The sequence below is a fragment of the Schistocerca cancellata genome, chromosome 4, assembly GCF_023864275.1.
Source record: "Schistocerca cancellata isolate TAMUIC-IGC-003103 chromosome 4, iqSchCanc2.1, whole genome shotgun sequence".
Taxonomy (NCBI): Eukaryota; Metazoa; Arthropoda; class Insecta; order Orthoptera; family Acrididae; genus Schistocerca; species Schistocerca cancellata.
This window is the reverse complement of record NC_064629.1, coordinates 710049661-710075505: the sequence shown is the minus strand read 5'-3', so window position 1 is coordinate 710075505 and position 25845 is coordinate 710049661. Positions and strand designations below refer to the sequence as shown.

Sequence of the window (25845 nt, the reverse complement as noted above, 5' to 3'; positions counted from 1 at the left end):
ATATCAACTGACCACATTCGAAGTCCATGAGTTCCGCAGAATGCCCGATTCCGCTCTCTCAAGATGTCTAATGACTACTGTGGTTGCTGATATGGAGTACCTTGCAGTAGATGGGAGCACAATGCACCTAATATGAAAAACGTATGTTTTTGGGGGTGTCCGGATACTTTGGATCACATAGTGTAATTATTGTATTCATGACAAATGCTGTACTGGCTGTATATAGGTGGTAGAGCTGAGCTCTGTATTTGCAAATCATAGCTGGAGATGTTGCCCAAGAGTTGTGGCAGGATCAGTATTTATTGTTCCATCTGGGGCCTCATAGTGTGATAACTTGAGGACTTAGATTTTGCATCATGATATTGTGGTGGTCTTCATATTTGATAATATATGTGTTTGAGTAACTGTTTTTTATTTTATTTCTTTTTTTAATCAAGAATTAGAATACTTCCTGTGTGTGGTCTTTCCTTGATGGTAATCTGTGGACTACCAGCTTAGTGCCTTCTGCCATAGCACAAAGGTTCCCGGCGTTGTGTATCAGGCTGTCTGACATGGCTTGTAGTAATGCCTTCCATAGACGAACAAGCACTATATTGCACACAGATATAATATGTTGTGGCATGGCTGCAGTCCTTTGGCAGTATGTATTCCATTTACATTAAGGATATTTTATATTAAGGGTGATAATACTAAGCCCTAAAACTCATTTACACGCATCTCGAGCAGTGGCGGGATCTTTGAGAGTTATGAAAAACATTGTGTCATGGTGGCCGTATATGGAATGACCTTTGGAGGACAGCAAAGAAATGTCATGCATGGCATATCAGTAGTAGTAAATGTAGTGATTCTGACTGCATGTTATTGCATTTGGTGGAATGAAAATGACATAGTACACACATACATAGGACGTTACATGTCACTGGATATTTGCCAAGTTATAGCCTATCTGCTGGCAGCGTGAAAGAGACTAGAGCCACCGCCCACCCACCCCCCTCCCCCTTCCCCTGTAGCTGACCTGGTGAATAGCAAAGCAGCCCTGGCAACAGTGCTCATACTGTTATTACCTTTCTCCCATGTTATTTCATGAATTTTGAAGTTCTTGTAAGTTATGGATATAAGTGTATTTTTAATTAGTAGTTTTTCCTCATCTCTAGTGTCTCTTTTCAGACTGAATAAGTTTTCCATTGCGGTAGTGGACTGAAATGTAATTATCTGCATTACTTTATCCGTAATGATGGGAGAACTCCACAAATTTGTAGAATTTTGACAGCAAAATAGGTTTATTGAACTAACTATTTTTGGGCCTAACCTCATATTTAGAAGACATCAAGCATTTCATATACAAATTACATGTTGTCCCTCATGTAGAGAAAGCCCTCATTTTCTAAAACAGGGCAGATATAAAATACCCACTATGTTCCATTTTCACTGGAAAGAATTTATCTTGTGCAAATTGCATATTGTTGTCATGCAGGGAAAGTATTTTTCCTGCAAGTCAACATGGAGCACTGGAAACATTATATAATCTGTATTATTTTAGGAATATAATGCAGTCTCCATGAAAAATGACATCTAATTTGCATAAGAAATATATCTCACTACCTGAAGATTGTCTTGTGACAAAAACAAGCGATGACGGAAAAAGTCATTCTTTCTCTCAAGTTGTGATTATTTGCATTCTTTTCTCATCATAAATATTTAAGCTTTGAGGTTCTTAAGTAGAGAACCACCTGCCAGTGCCAGAAAATCCACATTTTGAAACATCTTTGTTGTTAATTTCAAATCCATAATCCGCAAATTGATTGCAGATTGTTTCAGCAGTATGCTAGTTAGTTTCAAATAGGAGCCAGATAAAATTTGATAATGATCTTTAAAATTTTGAAACCTATTTACAGTGTGAGGGCTTCGAATTGCCCAATCCCATTGCATGACATTTTTAAAAAAAATTATATATAGTGTTGCAAAAGTTAGGTAGAAAGTCATCCCTCACAAAATTGGGCTATGAACTACATCTTTATACACTTTCTTGCAAATTACTCATGAATGTGTACATAGTACCCCAAATTCCATTTTCTTATTATTTCAGTTGAGAAACTGTATGTGTTCATTATTTCAGTTGAAAAACTGTGTGTGTTCATCACTTGTGAAAACAGCTTTTCGACCCATCACAGGAACTTTTCATATTAGTTAAGGAAATCATTTTTCTGACATTCCAGTGGTTCTTAATTGGAGAACTGATACTGGTTCCAATGTTCAGATAATTTTGTTTTCCCTTTCTTCACACTGGTGCTTTCAAATTTCAGCAATGAATACAGGTTCTCCAATACCCTTAATATCTCCTCCCTGCGCTCTCTCTCTCTCTCTCTCTCTCTCTCTCTCTCTCTCTCTCTCTCTCTCTCCCCCCCCTCTCTCCCTCTCTCCCCCCCCTCTCTCCCTCTCTCTCCCCCTCTCTCCCTCTCCCCCCCCCCCTCTCTCTCTCTCTCTCTCTCTCTCTCTCTCTCTCTCTCTCTCCCTCTCCCCCTTCCCCCTCTCTCTCCCCCCTCCTCCCTCCCCCCCATCTCACCCCTTCCCTCTCCCCCCTCCCCTCCTCCCCCTCTGCCATCTCTATGTTGGGGGGGGGGGTTATGTGCATGTTCATTCCAATTGCACCTGTCAGTTGCCAGTAGCTCATTTTTGGTATTACCCTGAGCTAAGTCTGAACTTTAGTCCATTGATTCTTTATATAGTGGCTAGAATGACTTAGTCTTCCATTCAGTGTCTGCACATCTGTATCTTTGATTGAGTGTGTTTTTATGTATTTTTTTCCTCCTAAGTAAAACAATTGCTTTTTTTTTTTTTTAATCTGGAAAGCTGAAGATTCAGCTGTGTTTCAAAATCTTTGTGGCTGTTACATCAGCTTCAGCCATTGCAGCAACTAATATGTAAACACTTCTCTTCTGTTGGAAATATAGACAGCTACATAGCCATACTTTTGAACATCATTTTTTAGATGCTTTCAGGGTACTGTTGCCCAGTGTTATGGTGACATTATTGCATCTGATTATTGTTATTGACCTTTATATTGGCATGGAAAATTCATGCTTGCTTTAGTCAGCTTGGCATGAATTTTCTTACTATTATGAAGAGTAATCTGTTTTGTTATAAGTCTGTATCTTGTGTCCTTTTTTAAGCAGACTCCTCATCTGTGGTGTATATGTTTGTGCTCTGATAGCTAATGTTGAATAGCTCTAACATCAACATTGATTTCACTTGCCCCTTTGACACACTCAAGGTGATCTTTAAGGTAATGTGTCCTGCTAGGTGCATGCAAGATGAAAGTGCTGTTCGGAAAAGCTGTTAATTATTGGTGTAATAACTTGTGCTGTTGTCTTCAAACTGAAGATTGATTTGATGCAGCTCTTCATGCTAGTCTATTCTGTCTCTCTTCATCTCTGTGTAACTACTGCAGAATTTTTATGTAAAGTAAATGCCAGATAATTGAAACTGATAATCTTTTCTTAGCAACTTTCCAGTACAGTACATTGGCCTTCTTTCCAGTGCAGTTTGGTAAAATTTATTTTCTGTACTCAGATTTTTGTTTTTCTATAAACACTTTACGAGAGAGAGAGAGAGATATGGAGGGTCTTCAAATTTTCCTTAATATCGAGGTGATCAAGAAGTTTCTGTTCATAGGGTGCACAGTTCAGATACAGTATGCTAATCAGGCAAAATCACTGTGACCATTTAGCCAATCATCCCACCAATGCACTGGATTGAAGATACCTGTTTGTAAAACACCCTGTCCTGCTGTGTGAAGAAGTCTGTAACTGCCTGCTGCATATCATTCATCTGGCAGAAATCATCAACCCTTCAAGGCTTTTTTTAAGGGACCGAAGGCATGATAATCACATGGGAAAAGATCAGGACTATATGGCAAGTGGCTGAGTGTCTTGCATTTGAATGAGCATAACTTCTGCATTACGACTTTTTTGATATGGGGATGTGCGTTGTTATGAATTGGCAGCACCTCTGTGCACCATTCACAGTGGTGGTTTTTGATAGACATGCTGCCCCATACACATTCTTTAGGCTCTGATGGATTTCTACTGGTGTTTGTCATTCAGAGCCAAGAAAATGAAATGAAATGTCATGTGACTAGGGCCTCCCAACGGGTAGACCAGTCCCTGGTCCAAGTCTTTTGAGTTGATGCCACTTTGGTGACTTGTGTGTTGATGGGAATGAGATGAAGATGAAGAGGAAAATACAACACCCAGTCCCTAAAGGAGAAAATCTCCGACCCAGCCGGGAATCTAACCTGGGCCCCTTGGTATGACAGTCCACTGACCACTCAGCTATCAGGGTGGACTCTGAGCCAAGGAAAGAATAACAGCATATTTGCTAATACCATTGCCATAGTTCATGTTTCCACATTTACTGCATGCACATCAGAAAGATACGAATGCCACACTAATCTCATGCCTACACGTCAGTGCTTATATACCCACATCAGAGTTATGCTATGTTGCATATACGCTGCAACAGCGTCCTCAAACAGAAATGTTTTGATGATCACCCCTTATATTTTGCTGTTGTTGATACTGACAGAGCAAGAAAAGAGCAGTGTGTTATGTTAGCCAAAATATTTTCTAACGTAATCATGAAAACCAATTCAACCTGTGTCATACTGAAACATGTTTTATTTTTTCCATTTCCTTATAATGGGGAATGTGATCTTGATTTTTGTGTTGGAAGACAGTGAAAAACTGTAACTGTGTAATGAGAATAGATGTGTATTGCATGTGCAGTCAAACTAATTTTGTAATTAGGCTAATGATTGAAATTCATTGCAAATTTGTTGCAATAATTGGTACACAGTTAATGAAACTTTCAAATAATAGAAGTAGATCATGTCCTGGTAGAATAAACATGAAAATAGAATCTATTACTTGTAGATATTTTCTTTTGAGGCTTCAGTATAAGCAGTACTTATGGGAAATGGTTGCAAAAATTAAAATAGCATTTGTTTTCTCTTTTTCTTTGCTTTAAGCTCACTGCCAGAATGTCTTCGAAGTATGCTGGCCATGTGGGATTGTTGTATGCTTTTTCTTTGATAATAGTCCATTTCTTCAGTCATTATCCGTCACAGTTATGATAACAGTCATTTCTTTGTCGTGGCTAGTTTCAGACAATCGTCTTTGTTTTCAAATCATGGACTTGTGTAATCATACAGTTCCCATCAATGTACATGTGACTAACCAGATGTGCATTATTCCTCACCATTAGCCATTACATAGATACAACATGATAAACCTCATATGAGCATACAGTATGAGTTATTTCCAATCGATTGGAGCAAACTAAAGCTACCCCAGTCACCTTGTAACCTCTTCAGAGATCTCTAGAAGTAATACTTCATAGCCTCACATGCAGTTGTTTGTGAGGTTGTCCCACATCGCTGGTAGTGACATAAACATCACAATTAGTATGATCCTGTTGGCAATATGTAGCAACATTTGAACTGGGAGATTATTTCAAATCTAACTGTGCTTGGTGAGTCAACAAACAGTTAAATGTTTAATACAGTCATCTAAACGCAGACAATTGTATCATAATAGAACAGATACATGAATTACTTGTAGTGCAATGGATTTACGTTTAGAAAGAGATAATGATACAGGAATTGAGAATCTTGTTGCAACTGAAATAGTATTCTGTTCAAAAGCAGAATATTACCTGACAAATAAATGGTTTGAGTAGATACAATGACAGACCAGCATGTGAGTGAACACCAGCACCAAAATTCAACTGGAAGACAAAAGTCAGTAATATGATACTAAGCGTGTTGGAATGGAATTTAAACCACTAGGTAGATAGTGTACAAGATACAGGACTTAGGTATCATAGTTTCAGAAATTTAACAGTGAACAAACGTTCAGCCATATGTGTTCTTCATATAATTACATAATTCTTTCTGAAGTTTAGAATTTAAGGAATGAACAGTATTTAAAGAAGAAAATTTCATTTTCTTTGTACAGTGTAAATAAAAACAACTCTCTGAAAATTAGTTTACAAACACTAGCAGCATAACTGGTAATAGAAAATGTTTTGAGAGAAATATGGACTTTATATCGTAGGAAATAGTTGGACACATTTTGCAGAGCACATTGAGTTTCACAGGCAGTATGGGCTAGCATTATCCTGTTGGAACAACACATCACCTTCCTGCTGCAAGAACAGGAAAACAATAGGTCTAACAAGATTCTGCATGTGCCAAGCACTGGTTAGCATCCCCTCCAGAAACACCAAAGGTGAACAAGAGTTGTAGCTTATCACACCCCAGACATTAAGACTGCTGGGGTGGGGCCAGTGTGTCTTGGATGAATGCACTCTGTGAGACAGCGTTCACCAAGTCTACGTCATATGCACAAACGACCATCACCTGCATGCAGGCAGAATCTGCTTTCGTCGCTGAAGACCAGGGCCTGCCATTCCCTCTTCCAACTGATCCTCTGAAGGCACCAGTCGAGTCATGCACGTTGATGCTGTGGTGGGAGGGGAGACGGGTTAGAGATGTGCATTCCCATATTCCTACTTCTAATAACCAGTTCACAAAAGTTCATGTTGACATGTCTCGGCTCACAAACCCTCTTATGTCTTCTGTGATAGCTATCTGCCACTGCTGTCCTTACAGTACGATGATTCTTCTGGGCATCTGTGCTGTGTGGACATCCAGAACCACGTCTGCATGTGAGACAATGTTCATGTGACCACTGACCAGTATTGTTGCACATCTGATGCAGCATGTTCAATGTCAGTGGCAATTCTCCAAAAGAACCATCCGGCCACTCAGTAGGCTACAGTTTGACCCCTTTCAAACTCACTCAGTTGCCTGTAGAAAGCACGAGAGTGTCTCAGTGGTATGGTTACCTGTGTGCTTCTCATGTTTTCACCAAATTGAGCCTTCTGGCTGTGAGAATTTCCTGTTAGAGGATATACGCAGATGGCACTCTAGTAGCTGTGCCACTACACTGTCTGTGGTGGATGACATTTAAAACATTTTCAGTACATCAACTCGCCTTCAGGTGGCATATGCCATCATCAGATTTTTCATTAGATCATATTTGAAGTCACCTTTCCATGTGTACCGTTTCTTCCTTTTCTGCTAGTTTGCATTAGATCAACTCAGTTGTTCCTTGAAATAACACATTATGTCTTTGTACCCAGAGATTGAAAAGCTGTGTAGAATAAAATGAACTATTTCTTTATGTTCCAAATTATGTAGGTCTTTGGGATATTTCTCATATATTCTAATTATATTCTTGGCAGATCATACACCACCATAATCACTTTTTGCTGTTGATGGCTTTTCTTTTTTATGTGATATTTGTAGTGTTAATTTGTTCTGTTAAATTATTTGTTGAGGAAGCCATGGACATAATGACTAAGCATACTTTAGCTTGTAACAAATAAGGAATGTTCTGCATTTTATAAGCTAATCAAGGAAAATTTCTTGAGCTTTAAAATGCAAAAGTAATGGAATTTAGTCTTTATTTATTTCCCAGTAATTACATTATTGTATATTTATGGAAATTTTGTAAATACACTACATATTTTTGTGTGTTTTACTTAATCATATTATTAGCAGCTTTTTTTGTGTGTGTAATGTTTCTCACTATGTGCTTTCTGCATGTTTTATGTTGAAACAGTGACAACAAATAAGAATGCTTTGATTGTCACTCAGTGTAATTTGTTAAACATTCTTCAGACACATTGCTCTCAGTGCACAAATTACCTTTATTTTCTTTCTTTAAATATATGAGTACTGTTATTCGAATAACTACCATTTTTATATCCTTTAGTTTAGTTATTAGTTCCTACTGATCAAGTAACTTTCATGTACCATAAATGATTTTGTTAATGGGAAGAAGAAGAAATTTTGATTCGGATAGTGTAGAAATATCAGTTTTTATTGGTGTGATCCAATGTCATAGCTAATTTTTCAACTTCATTTTTTTCATCGAATTGTATTTTACTGTTTAGTTAGATTTTCTCTGCGTATTTTATTTTTTTTAATTTAGTGTCATTATAAGAAACACACTGTATTGAAAACAAATGTGGGTTATCAGAGGGTTATATCTTCTAGTGTAGAAGGAAAAAAAGGGTGTAGTCCATAATAAAGAAGACATAGTTTACAAGTATGTAACTTGTCAAAGTAATTGTAATATTAAGATATTTCAGTTTATGGATCTGTCACCAGTAATTTTCTGGGCCTAACCCTGTAACTAATCAGGAAGAAATACGTATCGCTGATAATTTGAAGGTTATACATGTACTTTATATGTAATTTTATTTGTACTTAATGAGTTTACTGTTACAAGAAATTAAGTTCATAGCAAGTTTCTTATATTTGTTATGCACTGCTGTATGCATAGTATTCATGTGTAAGCTGTTTTTACATTTAGGTGATTAAAAGTAGTGGGAACTACTAGTTGTAGATTTTAATGTCGTAGTTTTCATGCATCCTTGCATGCAGACTGTGCATGAGATTGGTAGCAGGTTGCCAGATAAATCCAAAGCAATGATCGTACTCACATTTACACATTATTTGTGGTAATCATGCATTCTGCAATTTAGGTGTTATTTTTAGCTAAATTTGAAGTTTTCATCAATATTAAGAATAATTTATGATCTGTGTTCACATATAATTAATGGAGCAATTTACATGTTTTCCAGAGCCACTGTTGAACTAAGTCAGGTGACCAAAAAAGGAAAAGTTGGAATGGTACGTATAGCATAAATTTCAAATAATAATATACCTCTCTAAAAGAACCTTGATCTCAGCTTGAATGACTGCTATGTTATCTTATCCATTATGTTATTTACTATGGTAGTAACAAGTGCATTTAAGGAAAATTAGGATTTTCTAATGTGTAAATAGGAGATAAAAGTATCAGTTATTATTATATTAGTTGGGGTGTCAGAATAAAGTTTAAAATGATTTGCTTCATAACTGTATACAGAGAGCTATTTAGTGGTGTGCAGCCTCTACAGAACTTCATGATGACTGAATTGTGCTTTTGAGTCCCTATCCCCGCCCCCAAATCCCAAATTTCCTTATAGTAGAAGTTCCCATTGTTAGTGCCTTTTTGTGCTAATATGTGTGCATTGGGGTGTTAAATAATGTTATTTAATTTTTGTGTCGTATACTGTATTTGTATTTGATAATATAATGAAAAGAATAGTTGCTACTCACCCTATAGCAGAGAGCTGAGTCTCAGATAGGCACAACAAAACAAAGCTTTTGGCCAAACAGGCCTTCATCAGAATAAATGACACACACACACACACACACACACACACACACACACACACACACACACTGGCTGCCAAGGCCAGACTGTGACCAGCAGCGCATGATGGGAGAAGCAACTGAGTGGTGTGGATAAGGAGTAGGCTGTGGCAGGCAGGGGAAGGTATAGTAGGGTAGGGGTAGGGGACGGTAAAGTGCCGCTTGGGGGAGCATATAGGGATAAAGTGGGAAGAAATTAGGGCAGCTAGATGCAGATGAGATGTTAGATGGAGGGAGCAGGAGGGATGGGCGGGTGGGGCAGCCGCGGAAAAGGAGAGAAGTAAAAGGACTGTGGGTGGGTTGGTGGAATAGAGGGCTGTGTAGTGCTGGAATGGGATCAGGGAAGGGTATAGGTGGGTAAGGAAAATTACTAATGAAGGTTGAGGGCAAGAGGGTTACAGGAACGTAGGATATATTATGTTTCCACTGTAGGGACTGGGGGAAGGAGAGAAGGTCTAACAAATCCTGCATGATTGAATTTAGGAGTGGGACAAAAGGTGAGGCCTTTGGGAAGGACTGATACTTTTGTGGACCTTAGGCTTTTGGAGGAATTGTTCGTGACTGTGTTTTGGGTCTCTTCGGGTTCTTGATTCTGTATGGTGGTGGAAGGGAGTTTTTGAGGGTGGGGTAAATGTAATAGGTCTGCAAGGCAGGGTTTGCCAGCTGTGAGGGGATTTGGAGGAGGTTTGGATGCTGTTATAGAGAGGTAGTCCAAAGCAGGAGTAGGAAGTGAACAAAGTGGAGAGTTTTGAGTTGGCAGTTTGCATGCTGCTCTAGTTCCTGGAGGGCAAGAGTTTCATCATGTGATATGGAATCCAGGAATCTGGGATTGCATACCAAGAGAATTTTACAGGTGGAGAGGAGGTATTGCAGGGTGGTTTGGACCTGATTGACATGGTTTTGGAGGACTGTGTTGACGGACAGTTAAAGACTGGCAAAATCTGAACAGATGGAGGTCATTGTGGAAGGGGAGGTTGCATCCGGAGATGGATAATGTGATGGTAACGTCATTTGGGTATGTGGGACTGGGTCCTGGTTAGGTATAAGGAAACTTCTCTGTGTGGAGCAGATGGATGGAGCCAAGGATTCATAGTGGAGGATAAAAATGTGCAAAAAAACTTAAATAATGTAGAAATACATCTGAAAAAAATACACCAAACATGGGAAAATTTGTGAAAAGGATGAAACAGATGAAGTATGTGGAAACAAGATAAAATCTCAGGGAGTTGGCCAATGGTGAAAGGCAAAAACCAACTGAAATCAACATGAAAACCCTGAAAGATCAAAGAGAAAATAAATAAAAAGATTGTAATGTGGGTTTTAGATCTGTGAAGAAGGGGGCTGAATAAGACAAGATTAGGTGAAGTTAGTACTTGCGAGCTAGAATAAGAGGACGAGGAGTGGGGAAGGGTTGGTAGGGTGATATACAAGTTTATGTCGCCCAGGAAGATACGGAAAATAACACGTGAAAATCTGCGAGGATGACGCAGGAAGAGCGATCAGTTTGAAGGTCTAAGATTAATGACATCGGCAGGAGTAATGTGGGACATGAGATGCTGCTTCAACAATCGGCATAGTTCCTGTAGCCGTCTGTAGTGCATGGCAGAGACAGTTGATACAGTGTGGCTGGTAAGTAGAGCATGCATAGTGGTTTGGAAGGTGACAAATGAAACACAGGGAAGAAGAAGAGGAGGACGGACGGACACTGAGTATAGTAATGCGTTAGAAAATAGTAACAAAGGAAAACAGAAGTAGGTTATGGGATGGAAGAAAAGCCGTCAGGCAAAACCAAACAATGAAAAATCCAGCATGGGATAATGATAATACTATGAAAAGGATAGCTGCTGCTCACCATATAGCGGGGATGCTGAGTCACAGATGGGCACAAACAAAAAGACTGTCAAACAAAGCTTTCACCAAAACCGGCCTTCATCAGAGTAGGTAAAACACACACACACACACACACACACACACACACACACACACACACACACGAACACAGCCTCTGGTGACTGAGGCCAGACTGCGAGCAGCAGTGCAAGATGGGAAGGAGCAACTGGGTGGTGGAGATAAGGAGGAGGCTGGGGAGGGGAGAGGGAGGGAAAGCAGCATAGGGATGGGGGACAGTAAAGTGCTGCTTGTGGAAGCACACAGGGATGTGATGGGGAGAGGGTACGGCAGCTAGGTGCTGTCAGGTTCTTAGATGGAGAGGGGGGGGGGGGGGTGGAAAAGGAGAAAAGTAAAATGACTGGGATGCATTTCATTTGTGCAATAGAGCTGTGTACTGCTGGAATGGGAACAGGAAAGAGGATAGGTGGGTAAGGACAATGACTAACGAAAGTTGAGGACAAGAGGGTTACAGGAACATATGATATATTGAAGGGAGACTTCCCATCCGCACAATTCAGAAAAGCTGATGTTGGTAGGAAGGTGACTGGAGAGAGGAGGCGCAGATCTGTTTTTGTACAAGGTTGGGAGTGTAATTACGGGGTATGAAGGCCTCGGTGAGACCCTTGGTGTATTTCAAAAGGGACTGCTCATCACTACAGATACAGCAGCCATGGGTGGCCAGACTAGGGGAAGTGGCTTCTTGGTAATGAATGGGTGGCAGCTGCCGAACTGGTGGCATTGCTGGTGGTTAGTAGGTGCTGGTGGTTGTTTTTATGTTGTAACACTGGACTTTCATTGCTGAACTGACTGTAAGCTAATTAAATGAGAAAGATCTCATGTTACATCTTAACAGAAACTTGTAGTTTGAGAAATATATCTGGGCATAACATAGCAAAGCGATATGAAATGGAATGATCATGTGAGGATTGTAGTAATAAAGGTGAATGGTTGACTTCGTTTATTGGGAGAATTCTAGGAAAGTGTAATTCACCTGTACAGGAGACCACTTGTACGATGCTAGTGTGAACTATTCTTGAGAATTGATAGTGTTTGAGATCTGTACAAGGTCGGATTAAGGGAAGACATTGAAGCAATTCAGAGACAGGCCTGCTAGATTTAATACTGGTAGATTCCAACAACACACAGGTGTTAATAGAGATGTTTCAGGAATTTAAATGGGAATCCCTGGAGGAAAGGCTACATTCTTTTCGAGGAACACTTTTGAGAAAATTTAGAGAATTGTCGTTTAAAGCTGACCTCAGAACGATTCTGTTGACTCCAACATACACTGCGTGTAAGGATAATGATGATGAGATACAAGAAATTAGGGGTAATAGGGAGACATATAGATAATATTTTTTCCCTTTTCTATTTGTGAGTGGAAGAGTAAAGGGAATGACTAGCAGTGGTACAGAGTACTCTCTGCCATGTGCCATAAAGTGCATTGTGGAGTATCAATGTAGATGTCAATAGTAATTTTTTACCATGTATTATTGCTGTGTCTCTTATTTCAGAATACCTATACTGCCTAACTGCTTCTTGACAATATGGCACTTCTGTACCTTCATAATACATTGACTAATCATTGCAGATTATCAAAATGCAGACTAGTTGTTACATTTGTTTACATTGTATGGCATAAAATAACTGTTACGATTGATGCAGCAAAATTAGTAGCAGATTAGCTATGAGTTTCCTTTGTTATTAAAGTATTCAAAATATTTTCAGTGGCTGACTTTAGAAGGAGCAAAGCGTGGTATGGTACATGTTCGTATGACCTGGTTAACTCTGAGTAAGGACAAGAATGACCTTGCAGCAGTAAGTATGTTTGTATTGTATAGTAATTAAAATTTTGTAACACCAGATTGATGGAACTGTTTCTTAGTTTTATTCATAATAACGGTGAGGTGAATTTGGAAAATCTCTAGAATAAATTTGAACACTGAAAAATTCTCCTTTTGTTTGATAACTTAATGTGTGTACAATTTGAGACTAAATACTGGAGAGTCTAGCTCTGGCATGAAAAAAGCTTTGAAATTTAGTGGCAGATAAATATTTTGAGTAAAATGTTAAAATTAATTTGTCATCCTGTGGTTTTTACAAGAAGAGTAGGTATGAACTTTGACATTTCTCATTCTGTTACATGCAAGTTTTGAACTTAGTTGCTCAAAGGCAGCTGCAGATTGTGTAGCCTGAAATTTAACAATTAGTTGCAGTGACGATAACCATCGTCAAATCAACTAATTGTAGAGTATACTAAAGGAAACCAAGCTTTTTATCAGTCTGACATTTATCATCCTCATGCTAACCACCACGAAGCAATATTCTACTTATCATTAGTGTCTGATGGGTCATATGTATGTCATAATTTTAGAGTATACTGTACATTGCACTTCCGATGATAATTGGAGGAAATTATTTTCTGTTGTCATAAATTTTGATATTGCTGCCATCTATTCACCTTTATTGATTTCTAGGCTAATATATGACACCTTCTTAATTTCTCAGAAAGGTCCTTTTAAATGCCTCTGGTGAAAATTGGCTATGTCCACATAATAATGGCACCCACACAGTTGTAGTAACCTGTCTATCCCCCTCCCAACCTCTACCCCCCTCCCCTTCTCTCTCTCTCTCTCTCTCTCTCTCTCTCTCTCTCTCTCTCTCTCTCTCTCTCTCTCTCTCATATCTCAATTGATGTCAGTGTCATAGCAATGGAGGGAAAATGTGTAGCTCTGTGTCCATTCAGAATATTGCTACACTGGCCTAACCATTCTTTCAGTTTAAAAGATAATTTTTTTTTAAATGATAACAGATTTCAACAGAAAATGAGTTTGAAAAATTTAATCGTCTTAATACTAGACAAGTTTTATTTGCCCAAATCGCAATAAATATTTACAAAGACATTGAGTTTCAGCAATTTAAATTGCCATCTTCAGATCATCTACATACATCAACCACTATGCTACTCAATGTAATGCACTGTCATCTACTCAGAAACATTTTGGAAGCATCTCGCTGAAGAAGGCACACAAGTGTAACATAATATATCATATAATAAAACCATATTTATGGTATCGTGCACAAAAGTTTCTGATAAAATACATTTGCTTTACTGGGAATTGTTTGCTGTGTCTTATTGACAGCTGACAGCACACCAGCTGTTAATACAAACACAGCAAGCAATACCTTGTGTACCAAATGCATTTTATCTGAAATTTTTGTGAGTGTTTACCACAAGTATGGTTTTCTTATACAATACATGATGTTACACTGGTGCATCTTGAGCAAAAAGTTGCTCCCAAATATATTCATCGAGTAACACAGTGGCCGTTGTATGTACATGATCTGAAGAGGGCAATTTACATTGCTGAAACAGGTTGTCTCCATCTGTACACTATGTGATCAAAAGTATCCGGATACCCCCAAAAACATACGTTTTTCATATTAGGTGCATTGTGCTGCCACTTACTGCCAGATACTCCATATCAGCGACCTCAGTAGTCATTAGACATCATGAGAGAGCAGAATGGGGCACTCTGGGGAACTCACGGCATCACCATCAAAGCGAATGGAAACTTGATAAACAACAAGCTGGAAGTCGAAAACATTTTGAATAATCATTTTTTAAAAGTTATAGAGAAAATAGGATTTAAATGTTCATTAGAATAAGCAAGGCAGTTAATTTTAAGAGGCCTTACCCACACCATTTAATACAATTGAAATTCCACCCACCTCTCCTTCTGAAATTAGGAAGATAATACACTCTCTCAAGAATAAAAGCTCACATGGAATTGATGGCATTTCCAGCAGGATAATAAAAGCTTGTTCCCAAGAAATAAGTGGGATTCTTAGCCACATATGTAATAGCTCTCTGAAGCAGGGTATTTTCCCAGATAGACTGAAGTATGCCATTGTTAAACTACTGCATAAAAAAGGGGATACGTCTGATGTCAACAACTACCGTCCAATCTCTCTTCTGACTGCCTTATCCAAAATTCTTGAAAAAGTAATGTATTGTAGAGTAGCTTCACACCTTTGTAAAAATAATCTTTTAACAAAATTTCAGTTTGGTTTCCAGAAGGGTTTTTCAATGGAAAATGCTATATATACTTTCACTAATGAAATTAGTGAATTAGTGAAGTTCGGTGGCAGGAGGAACAAGACTTTTGGTCAGGTGACTACAGGGTTATAAACACAAAGTCAAATAGGGGTAATGCAGGAGTAGGCTTAATAATGAATAGGAAAATAGGAATGCGGGTAAGCTACTACAAACAGCATAGTGAACGTATTATTGTGGCCAAGATAGATACGAAGCCCACACCTACTACAGTAGTACAAGTTTATATGCCAACTAGCTCTGCAGATGACGAAGAAATTGAAGAAATGTATGATGAAATAAAAGAAATTATTCAGATAGTGAAGGGAGATGAAAATTTAATAGTCATGGGTGACTGGAATTCGAGTGTAGGAAAAGGGAGAGAAGGAAACGTAGTAGGTGAATATGGACTGGGGCTAAGAAATGAAAGAGGAAGCCGCCTGGTAGAATTTTGCACAGAGCACAACTTAATCATAGCTAACACTTGGTTTAAGAATCATGATAGAAGGTTGTATACATGGAAGAACCCTGGAGATACTAAAAGGTATCAGATAGATTATATAATGGTAAGACAGAGATTTAGGAACCAGGTTTTAAATTGTAAGACATTTCCAGGGGCAGATGTGGACTCTGACCACAATCTATTGGTGATGACCTGTAGATTAAAACTGAAGAAACTGCAAAAAGGTGGGAATTTCAGGAGATGGGACCTGGATAAACTGAAAGACCCAGAGGTTGTACAGAGTTTCAGGGAGAGCATAAGGGAACAATTGACAGGAATGGGGGAAAGAAATACAGTAGAAGAAGAATGGGTAGCTTTGAGGGATGAAGTAGTGAAGGCAGCAGAGAATCATGTAGGTAAAAAGACTAGGGCTAGTAGAAATCCTTGGGTAACAGAAGAAATACTGAATTTAATTGATGAAAGGAGAAAATATAAAAATGCAGTAAATGAAGCAGGCAAAAAGGAATACAAACGTCTCAAAAATGAGATTGACAGGAAGTGCAAAATTTCTAAGCAGACATGGCTAGAGGACAAATGTAAGGATGTAGAGGCTTATCTCACGAGAGGTAATATAGATACTGCCTACAGAAAAATTAAAGAGACCTTTGGAGATAAGAGAACCACTTGTATGAACATCAAGGGCTCAGATGGAAACCCAGTTCTAAGCAAAGAAGGGAAAGCAGAAAGGTGGAAGGAGTATATAGAGGGTCTATACAAGGGCGATGCACTTGAGGACAATATTATGGAAATGGAAGAGGAAGTAGATGAAGATGAAATGGGAGATACCATACTGCATTAAGAGTTTGACAGAGCACTGAAAGACCTGAGTCGAAACAAGGCCCCCGGAGTAGACAACATTCCATTGGAACTACTGACGGCCTTGGGAGAGCCAGTCCTGACAAAACTCTACCATCTGGTGAGCAAGATGTATGAAACAGGCGAAATACCCTCAGACTTCAAGAAGAATATAATAATTCCAATCCCAAAGAAAGCAGGTGTTGACAGATGTGAAAATTACCGAACAATCAGTTTAATAAGCCACAGTTGCAAAATACTAACACAAATTCTTTACAGACAAATGGAAAAACTAGTAGAAGTCGATCTTGGGGAAGATCAGTTTGTATTCCGTAGAAATACTGGAACACGTGAGGCAATACTGACCTTACGACTTATCTTAGAAGAAAGATTAAGGAAAGACAAACCTACGTTTCTAGCATTTGTAGACTTAGAGAAAGCTTTTGACAATGTTGACTGGAATACTCTCTTTCAAATTCTGAAGGTGGCAGGGGTAAAATACAGGGAGCGAAAGGCTATTTACAATTTGTACAGAAACCAGATGGCAGTTATAAGAGTCGAGGGACATGATAGGGAAGCAGTGGTTGGGAAGGGAGTAAGACAGGGTTGTAGCCTCTCCCCGATGTTATTCAATCTGTATATTGAGCAAGCAGTAAAGGAAACAAAAGAAAAATTCGGAGTAGGTATTAAAATCCATGGAGAAGAAATAAAAACGTTGAGGTTCGCCGATGACATTGTAATTCTGTCGGAGACAGCAATGGACTTGGAAGAGCAGTTGAACGGAATGGATGGTGTCTTGAAGGGAGGATATAAGATGAACATCAACAAAAACAAAACGAGGATAATGGAATGTAGTCGAATTAAGTCGGGTGATGTTGAGAGTATTAGATTAGGAAATGAGACACTTAAAGTAGTAAAGGAGGTTTGCTATTTGGGGAGCAAAATAACTGATGATGGTCGAAGTAGAGAGGATATAAAATGTAGACTGGCAATGGCAAGGAAAGCGTTTCTAAAGAAGAGAAATTTGTTAACATCGAGTATAGATTTAAGCGTCAGGAAGTCATTTCTGAAAGTATTTGTATGGAGTGTAGCCATGTATGGAAGTGAAACATGGACAGTAAATAGTTTGGACAAGAAGAGAATAGAAGCTTTCGAAATGTGGTGCTACAGAAGAATGCTGAAGATTAGATGGGTAGATCACATAACTAATGAGGAAGTATTGAATAGGATTGGGGAAAAGAGAAGTTTGTGGCACAACTTGACCAGAAGAAGGGATCGGTTGGTAGGACATGTTCTGAGGCATCAAGTATTGGAGGGCAGCGTGGAGGGTAAAAATCGTAGGGGGAGACCTAGAGATGAATACACTAAGCAGATTCAGAAGGATGTAGGTTGCAGTAGGTACTGGGAGATGAAGAAGCTTGCACAGGATAGAGTAGCATGGAGAGCTGCATCAAACCAGTCTCAGGACTGAAGACCACAACAACAACAAATGAAATATTAAATGCTCTGAGTAACCGGAAGTCACCCATTGGGATTTTTTGTGATCTATCAAAGGCTTTTGATTGTGTAAATCATGGAATACTTCTAGATAAGCTCAAGTACTGTGGTATGAATGGGACAGTGCTCAAATGGTTTAAATCATACCTAACTGGAAGAGAGCAGAAAGTTGAAATAAACAGTTCACATAATATGCAAAAAACTGGTGATTTCTCAAACTGGGGAACAATCAAGAATGGGGTGCCGCAAGGTTCGGTCTTGGGTCCTCTGCTATTCTTAATATATGTTAATGACTTGCCATTCTATATTCACGAAGACGCAAAGCTGGTACTTTTTGCCTATGATACAAGTATAGCTATCACACCCAACAGACAAGAATTAACTGGTGAAATAGTAAACGATGTTTTTCAGAAAATCATTAAGTGGTTCTCTGCAAATGGGCTCTCATTAAACTTTGACAAAACACAGTATATACAGTTCCACACAGTAAATGGAATGACACCATGAATAAATATAGACTTCAATCAGAAATTGGTAGTTAAGATAGAATATTCAAAATTTCTAGCTGTATGCATTGATGAGGGGTTGAACTGGAAAAAACACACTGAGGATCTGCTGAAACGTTTGAGTTCAGCTACTTATGCTATTAGGGTCATTGCAAATTTTGGCGATATACATCTGAGTAAATTAGCCTACCACACCTGTTTTCATTCTCTGCTTTCATATGGCATCATATTCTGGAGTAACTCATCATTGAGTAAAAGAGTGTTCATTCCACAAAAGCATGTAATCAGAATAATTGCTGGAGCTCATCCAAGATCATCCTGTAGACATTTATTTAAAGAGCTAGAAATCTTCACTGTAGCCTCACAATATATATATTCACTTATGAAATTTGTTATTAACAATCCGAACGAATTCAAAAGTAATAGCAGTGTACATGGCTACAACACTAGGAGAAAGGATGATCTTCACTACCCAAGGTTAAATCTAACTTTGGCTTAGAAGGAGGAGCTAGATAGGATGAGGAGGGAGAAGGGGGTTGGGGAATGGGAGCTGGCTGTTGGCAAGAGATCTGCTAGGAGAAGAAGATTTTCAGATAGTTTTACTATTGGTGTTTACAATAGATATGACCAACTGTCAGAGTTTAGTGGAGAGGTATCTGTAGTAGCTGTAGATGTAGGAAGTATGCAGCAGACCTCAGTAGTTACGGTGGCTAGAACAGTTGCAAAGTCGAAGAGGAAGAAGGAGGTTCTGCTGTTAGGTAGTTCTCATGGCAGAGGTGTAGGCCAGCAGTTGCAGGAAGTGCTGGGGAGTGAGTACCAGGTCACCAGCATTGTGAAGCCTAATGCAGGGTTGGCTCAGGTGACTGTGAACATAGGAGGGTTATGTAGGGATTTTACTAAAGAGGATCAGGTAGTGATTGTGGGTGGGGCTGGTAATAGTATTGATAGGGATGGGGAGTATAACATAGATGGTGACCTGGAAAAGATAGCCATTCAGACTGGCAACACGAATGTGCATTTCGCGGAACTGTTTCAGCGCTTATGCTCTTTGATCCTGGTGTTAATGGATCGTCCAGTCATTCCGACATAAACTTTTCCGCATGTGCAAGGTATACGGTATATTCCTGACATTGAAAGTGGGTCTCTTTTCTCCTTCGCTGATCTAAGACACTCTTTTGATCTTCCTTCTCGGTTTGAAAATCGTCTTTACGCCATGTTTGCGCAATATACGGCCGATTCTGTCCGTCACTCTGGGAATGTATGGCAGAAAGGCCGTACCCGACATTTCTTTTTCTGGTTCCTTACTTCGCCGAGTGTTTGGCTCTGTTACACTTCTAATGTAATTTGTGGAGTACCCATTGTTCCTCAGAACAGTTTCCAGGTGTTGCATTTCTCGTTTGAGGTGTTGGGAGCATGCAGAACGAACTCGAGCGCTGCACCGAGCGGCAAAAGAAAAAGTTTGAAAGATGCCGGAAGCAGACCGACAAGGCGATTCCCGACATGTCACACACAGTGGTCAACCTCTCGGAACGACAATTGACCGAAGAGGAAGTGTCTGTTCTTCAAAAAGGAGGGAATTTCGCTATCATCCCGAGAACTATACTTATGGAGGACATCATTGCCAACACCAAAGCAGCCATTCGGACCCTTCCTTGTGAAAGGGCAGAGGAAATACGCACTGAAACAGCCAGGATACTGCGCCGAGCAAAACCACCAGCTTGCAACCTGAAGAAAGAAGAGGTACAAGCCGTTAAGAATCTCAACGCCGACAAGAGTATATTGGTACTGCCTGCCGATAAGGGGAATGCAACCGTCATAATGAAGACTGAAGATTATGAGCAAAAGATCAGAGACCTATTAGATCCGACGACGTACCGAAAACTAAGCGCAGATCCGACGCAGCGTATCACTCGGAATACGAATCGATTAATCAAGGCATCTTCTCTGCCGGCGGACATACAGAGAAACCTGCGCAACAGAGAAGCCCTACCACCTCGGCTGTATGGATTACCCAAGATCCATAAGAACAGCGTTCCACTGAGACCGATCGTTAGCGCTCCTGGCTCACCAACATATAAACTGGCGAAACACTTGGCCTCTCTGCTCCAGCCACACGTGGGAAAGACCGACACATACATTAAGGACTCAGGACATTTCATTGAGAAGCTGGAGAAACTGAAACTTGCGCCAAACAACATCCTGGTCAGTTTTGATGTTGTTTCGTTATTTACGAAAGTGCCACTCAGCGACGCTCTGGAGCACATCGGTTCCATGTTCCCGCAAGACATCAAAAAGCTCTTCCATGCATGTCTCACCATGAGCTATTTCTCGTGGAATGGCGATTTCTACGAACAGCTGGAAGGCGTCGCCATGGGTAGTCCTCTCAGTCCAGTGGTGGCCAACTTCTTCATGGAACAATTTGAAGCACAGGCACTGGACTCGGCGACTTGCAAACCTAAGGTGTGGTACAGGTACGTCGATGATACTTTCGTGGTGTGGAGCCATGGTGAAGAACAGCTTGGTGAATTCCTGAGACACTTAAACAGCCTCCATGCCAACATAACATTTACCATGGAAGTAGAAAAGAACAAGAAACTGCCATTTCTAGATGTGCTGGTCACAAGGGACGGCGAAAACCTGGGACACAGCGTGTATCGAAAACCGACACACACGGACCGATACCTGCACAAACTGTCAAACCACCACCCGAGCCAGAAAAGAGGCATGATTAGTACGCTCGTAACGAGAGCAGGACGAATATGTGAGCCTCAACACCTCAAACGAGAAATGCAACACCTGGAAACTGTTCTGAGGAGCAATGGGTACTCCACAAATTACATTAGAAGTGTAACAGAGCCAAACACTCGGCGAAGTAAGGAACCAGAAAAAGAAATGTCGGGTACGGCCTTTCTGCCATACATTCCCAGAGTGACGGACAGAATCGGCCGTATATTGCGCAAACACGGCGTAAAAACGATTTTCAAACCGACAAGGAAGATCAAAGAGTGTCTTAGATCGGCGAAGGAGAAAAGAGACCCACTTGCAATGTCGGGAATATACCGTATACCTTGCACATGCGGAAAAGTTTATGTCGGAATGACTGGACGATCCATTAACACCAGGATCAAAGAGCATAAGCGACATTGCAGGTTGGGGCAGGTGGAGAAATCGGCCGTGGCAGAGCACGCACTGAATGAGACCGACCACGTAATAAAATTCGCCGACACAGAAGTTCTGTCTGTAGAGAAGCACTATCACACGCGCCTGTTCAGAGAAGCTGTAGAAATCCAAAAACACGCGAACAGCTTCAACAAGAAAGAGGAAAGCCTTAAGGTAAACGGATCCTGGCTTCCCGTACTGCAGCGAACGACCGTCGCAGGTAGCAAGAGGAGAAACGCTCCGGAAATGACCGCGGAGAAGCCCTCGGACGTCGGCGCGCCAGGTACATATAGCCTGCGGCCGCAAGCTCGCCTCCAGTTCACCACCGGCAATGGAGGGTGAAGCTTTGACAATGCCAGCCACTTGTGCTGGCGAAACGTCAGAAAAATCATTAGAGGAACGTCGGCCGAAGAACCCGAGACAGAAGCCAATAGGCAGTTTGTCAACAAGTGGCCACGAAAGCCTTAACAATTTTGTACAGTTCAAATTCCTAGGCGTTCGGATAGATAGTAAGCTGTTGTGGAAAGCCCATGTCCAGGATCTTGTTCAGAAGCTAAATCTGCTTTATTTACCATTAGAACAGTATCTGAAATAAGTGACACTTCAACACGAAAAGTAGTCTACTTCGCATATTTTCATACACTTACATCGTATGGTATTATTTTTTGGGGTAATTCTTCTGATTCAGAAAGGGTATTTTTGGCTCAAAAATGGGCTGTTCGAGCTATATGTGGTGTAAGTTCAAGAACCTCTTGTCGACCCCTATTCGAAATCTGGGAATTCTGACATTGCCCTCACAGTATATATTTTCTTTAATGTCGTTTGTTGTTAGCAATATTAGCCTATTCCCAAGAGTTAGCAGCTTTCACTCAGTTAATACTAGGCAGAAATCAAATCTGCATGTAGAATGCACTTCCTTGACTCTTGTGCAGAAAGGAGTGCAGTATTCTGCTGCATCCATTTTCAATAAGCTACCACAAGAACTCAAAAATCTTAGCAGTAGCCCAAACTCTTTTAAGTCTAAACTGAAGAGTTTCCTCATGGCTCACTCCTTCTATTCTGTCGAGGAACTCCTGGAAGAGCTAAAAAATTAAGCAAATTCCAGTGTTACATTGTTGATTGTCTTCATTTAAACTTACGACTTGTCACCGGAATATGTTTTTTTTTTTTTTTTTATATTTCATTTTATCTGTTTCTAATAGCGTGTTATAATTTCATGTATTGACTCGTTCCATGACCATGGAGACTTCTCCTTAATTTGGTCCCACGGAACAATAAATAAATAAATAAATAATAAAATTATGCTGCCACAAACGTCTTTGGTCACTTACCTAATAGCATCAAAAGTCTGACAGATAGCCATATAGCATTTGAAAGGAAATTAAAAGAATTTCTTAATGGCAACGCCTCCTACTCATTAGATGAATTTTTGGATATAGTAAGTGGGTAATTTCCCAACCTCCACAAAAAAAGTGTCGTGTAATATTTTGTGTAATGTAATATCTTGTATAGACACCTTTTATTAACCTGACACATTCCACATCATTACGAAGTGTCGTATTCATGATCTATGGAACAAGTACTAATCTAATCTAATCTGATCTGAATGTGGTCAGCTGATAGGGTGCCACTTGCCGTACGTCTGTACCAAGACTTTCACACTCCTAACCATCCCTAGGTCCACTGTTTCTGATGTGATAGTGAAGTAGAAATGTGAAGGGACATGTACAGCACAAAAGCATATGGGACGACTTCATCTGTTGACTGACAGAGACTGCCAGCAGTTGAAGATGGTCATAATGTGTAATAGGCAGACATCTATCCAGACCATCACACAGGAATTCCAAACTGCATCAGGAGCCACTGCAAGTACTATGACAGTTAGGTGGGAGGTGAGAAAACTTGGATTTCGTGGTCGAGCAGCATTTACTGGTGTGATGTGTGGCTTATGAGCCACAAATCACGCCAGTAAATGCCAAACGACGCCTCGCTTGGTGTAAGGAGTGTAAACATTGGACAATTGAACAGTGGAAAAATGTTTTGTGGAGTGACGAATCACAGTACACAGTGTGGCGATCCAATGGTAGGGTGTGGGTATGGCGAATGTCCGGTGAACGTCATCTGCCAGCATGTGTAGTAAAATACGGAGGCACTGGTGTTATGGTGTGGCCATGTTTTCCATGGAGGGGGCTTGCACTCGTTGTTGTTTTGCATGACACTATCACAGCACAGGCCTACATTGATGTTTTAAGCACCTTCTTGCTTCCCACTGTTGAAGAGCAATTTGGGGATGGCAATCACATCTTTCAACACGATGGAGCACCTGTTCAGAGTGCACGGCCTGTGGCAGAGTGTTTACATAACAATAACATCCCTGTAATGGCTTGGCCTGCACAGAGTCCTGATCTGAATCCTATAGAACACATTTGGAATGTTTTGGAACACCAACTTCATGCCAGGACTCGCCAACCAACATTGATACCTCTCCTCAATGCAGCAGTCCATGAAGAATGGGCTGCTATTCCCCAAGAAATCTTTCAGCACCTGATCAAATGTATGCCTGTGAGAGTGAAAGGTGTCATAAAGGCTAAGGGTGGGCCAACACCATATTGAATTTCAGCATTACCAATGGAGGGCACCACAAACTTGTAAGTCATTTTCAGCCAGGTATCCGGATACTTTTGATCACATAGTGTATTTATTGCAGTCTGGGCAAACAAAACTTCTCTGGTACAAAGATTACATTTTTATGATCCGGAGATTGCTCTGCTGCTGGCTGTGTCAGGCAACCAGAAAATGAATTGATGAGAATTCTTCAGCAGTTTCTTTCTTCCTTGAGTGTTAAGCTCTTCGTACTTTCTTTTCAAATGTTTGTGTAGTGTGTGATAATTTCTACAGACTTTGACAAAATTTTGCATCAAATCTGATTATAGCAGTTTCTGAACTGTTTTTCCCACTTTGTCCTCTGTTTGAAAGTACTTATTGCCTAGGAATCTTTTTGTAACTGGGGAAACATGTAGTACTCCATGAAATAAGATGAGGACCATATGGGACTTCATGTCAGTACTGCCAACCAGATTTTCAAAACCAATGCCAGCGGACAGGAGTCCATAGCATCCCTTTTGGTTAGAGCCACAATGTTTTTTAAAGGTTTCATAAAATTCTGCTTTCTTTCTTTTACTTGTTTCTGCATAAAGTCCTTCAGAGAAGTGCTATCTAACCCAAAAGACATTAACCGTATTAATAGAGATGGTGTACTTGTTTCTAGCCCTGCCTCGTACAGAGAGCTTTCCAAGCAAGTGCTTGTTTGATTCAAGAATCATGGCAAACATCTGTCTCTTTCCACGTTACGGGTGATTTGGCAGTTCATCATGTACCTCCTGAAATGACAAGGTTCTGGCACATGTGTTCACTTCATGTCATTATTGGTATCAGCCAAGAGGAAACGTTCTTGAAGTTCAGATTTATGAACAAGACATCATTAAACTGTGTCAAGACATTGTTTCAAACAGCAGTTAAGGACCATTTGTGATTCCCTTTAGTTGAAAGAACTCTAAAAGATTTTATGGCACCAAGGCTGTTGACAACCACATGTATGCTGTTCACTTGCTGTAATTGCCAACAGGAAAATGGTGCACTTTTTGTCATTGTTGTGCGTTACCAGAACTGTGGATGCTTATTGACTTGATACTGCTTTTTCAGTTTGTGACAATTGTTTCTGTAACAGTAATTTTCTTTGTTACAGGCATTGCAAGAAACACAAATGCTGAGAGTTACTTCCATGAGCACTGCTGTCCTGGTTGTTTTTGTGGATTCAGTTAAAAACTTGCCTGTGAGTGACCCACGTGAAAAAATTCTCTCTCTCTCTCTCTCTCTCTCTCTCTCTCTCTCTCTCTCTCTCTCTCTCGTGTGTGTGTGTGTGTGTGTGTGTGTGTGTGTGTGTGTGTGTGTGTGTGTTTTTCACTAGTTCTCTTTGTAATAAGTTCAAACTGTATTAATTCCATAATATTACTTCTTTACATTGCATCTGCCTGACAGTAAAACAATGTTGTTAGTATAATGTGAATAAACT

General features: G+C 40.0%; 1 protein-coding gene across 3 annotated transcripts in view; it reads left to right on the top strand.

The window, feature by feature from the left end:
• The window catches only part of LOC126183705 (extended synaptotagmin-2-B), a 187535-nt gene that overhangs the window by 120489 nt on the left and 41201 nt on the right, over positions 1 to 25845 (top strand). For all 3 annotated transcript variants that reach the window (XM_049925890.1, XM_049925888.1, XM_049925889.1), the window contains exons 10-12: positions 8713 to 8761; positions 12947 to 13036; positions 25519 to 25605. In XM_049925890.1, the coding sequence (XP_049781847.1) occupies positions 8713 to 8761; positions 12947 to 13036; positions 25519 to 25605 (226 nt within the window). The remainder of the gene's footprint in view (positions 1 to 8712; positions 8762 to 12946; positions 13037 to 25518; positions 25606 to 25845) is intronic.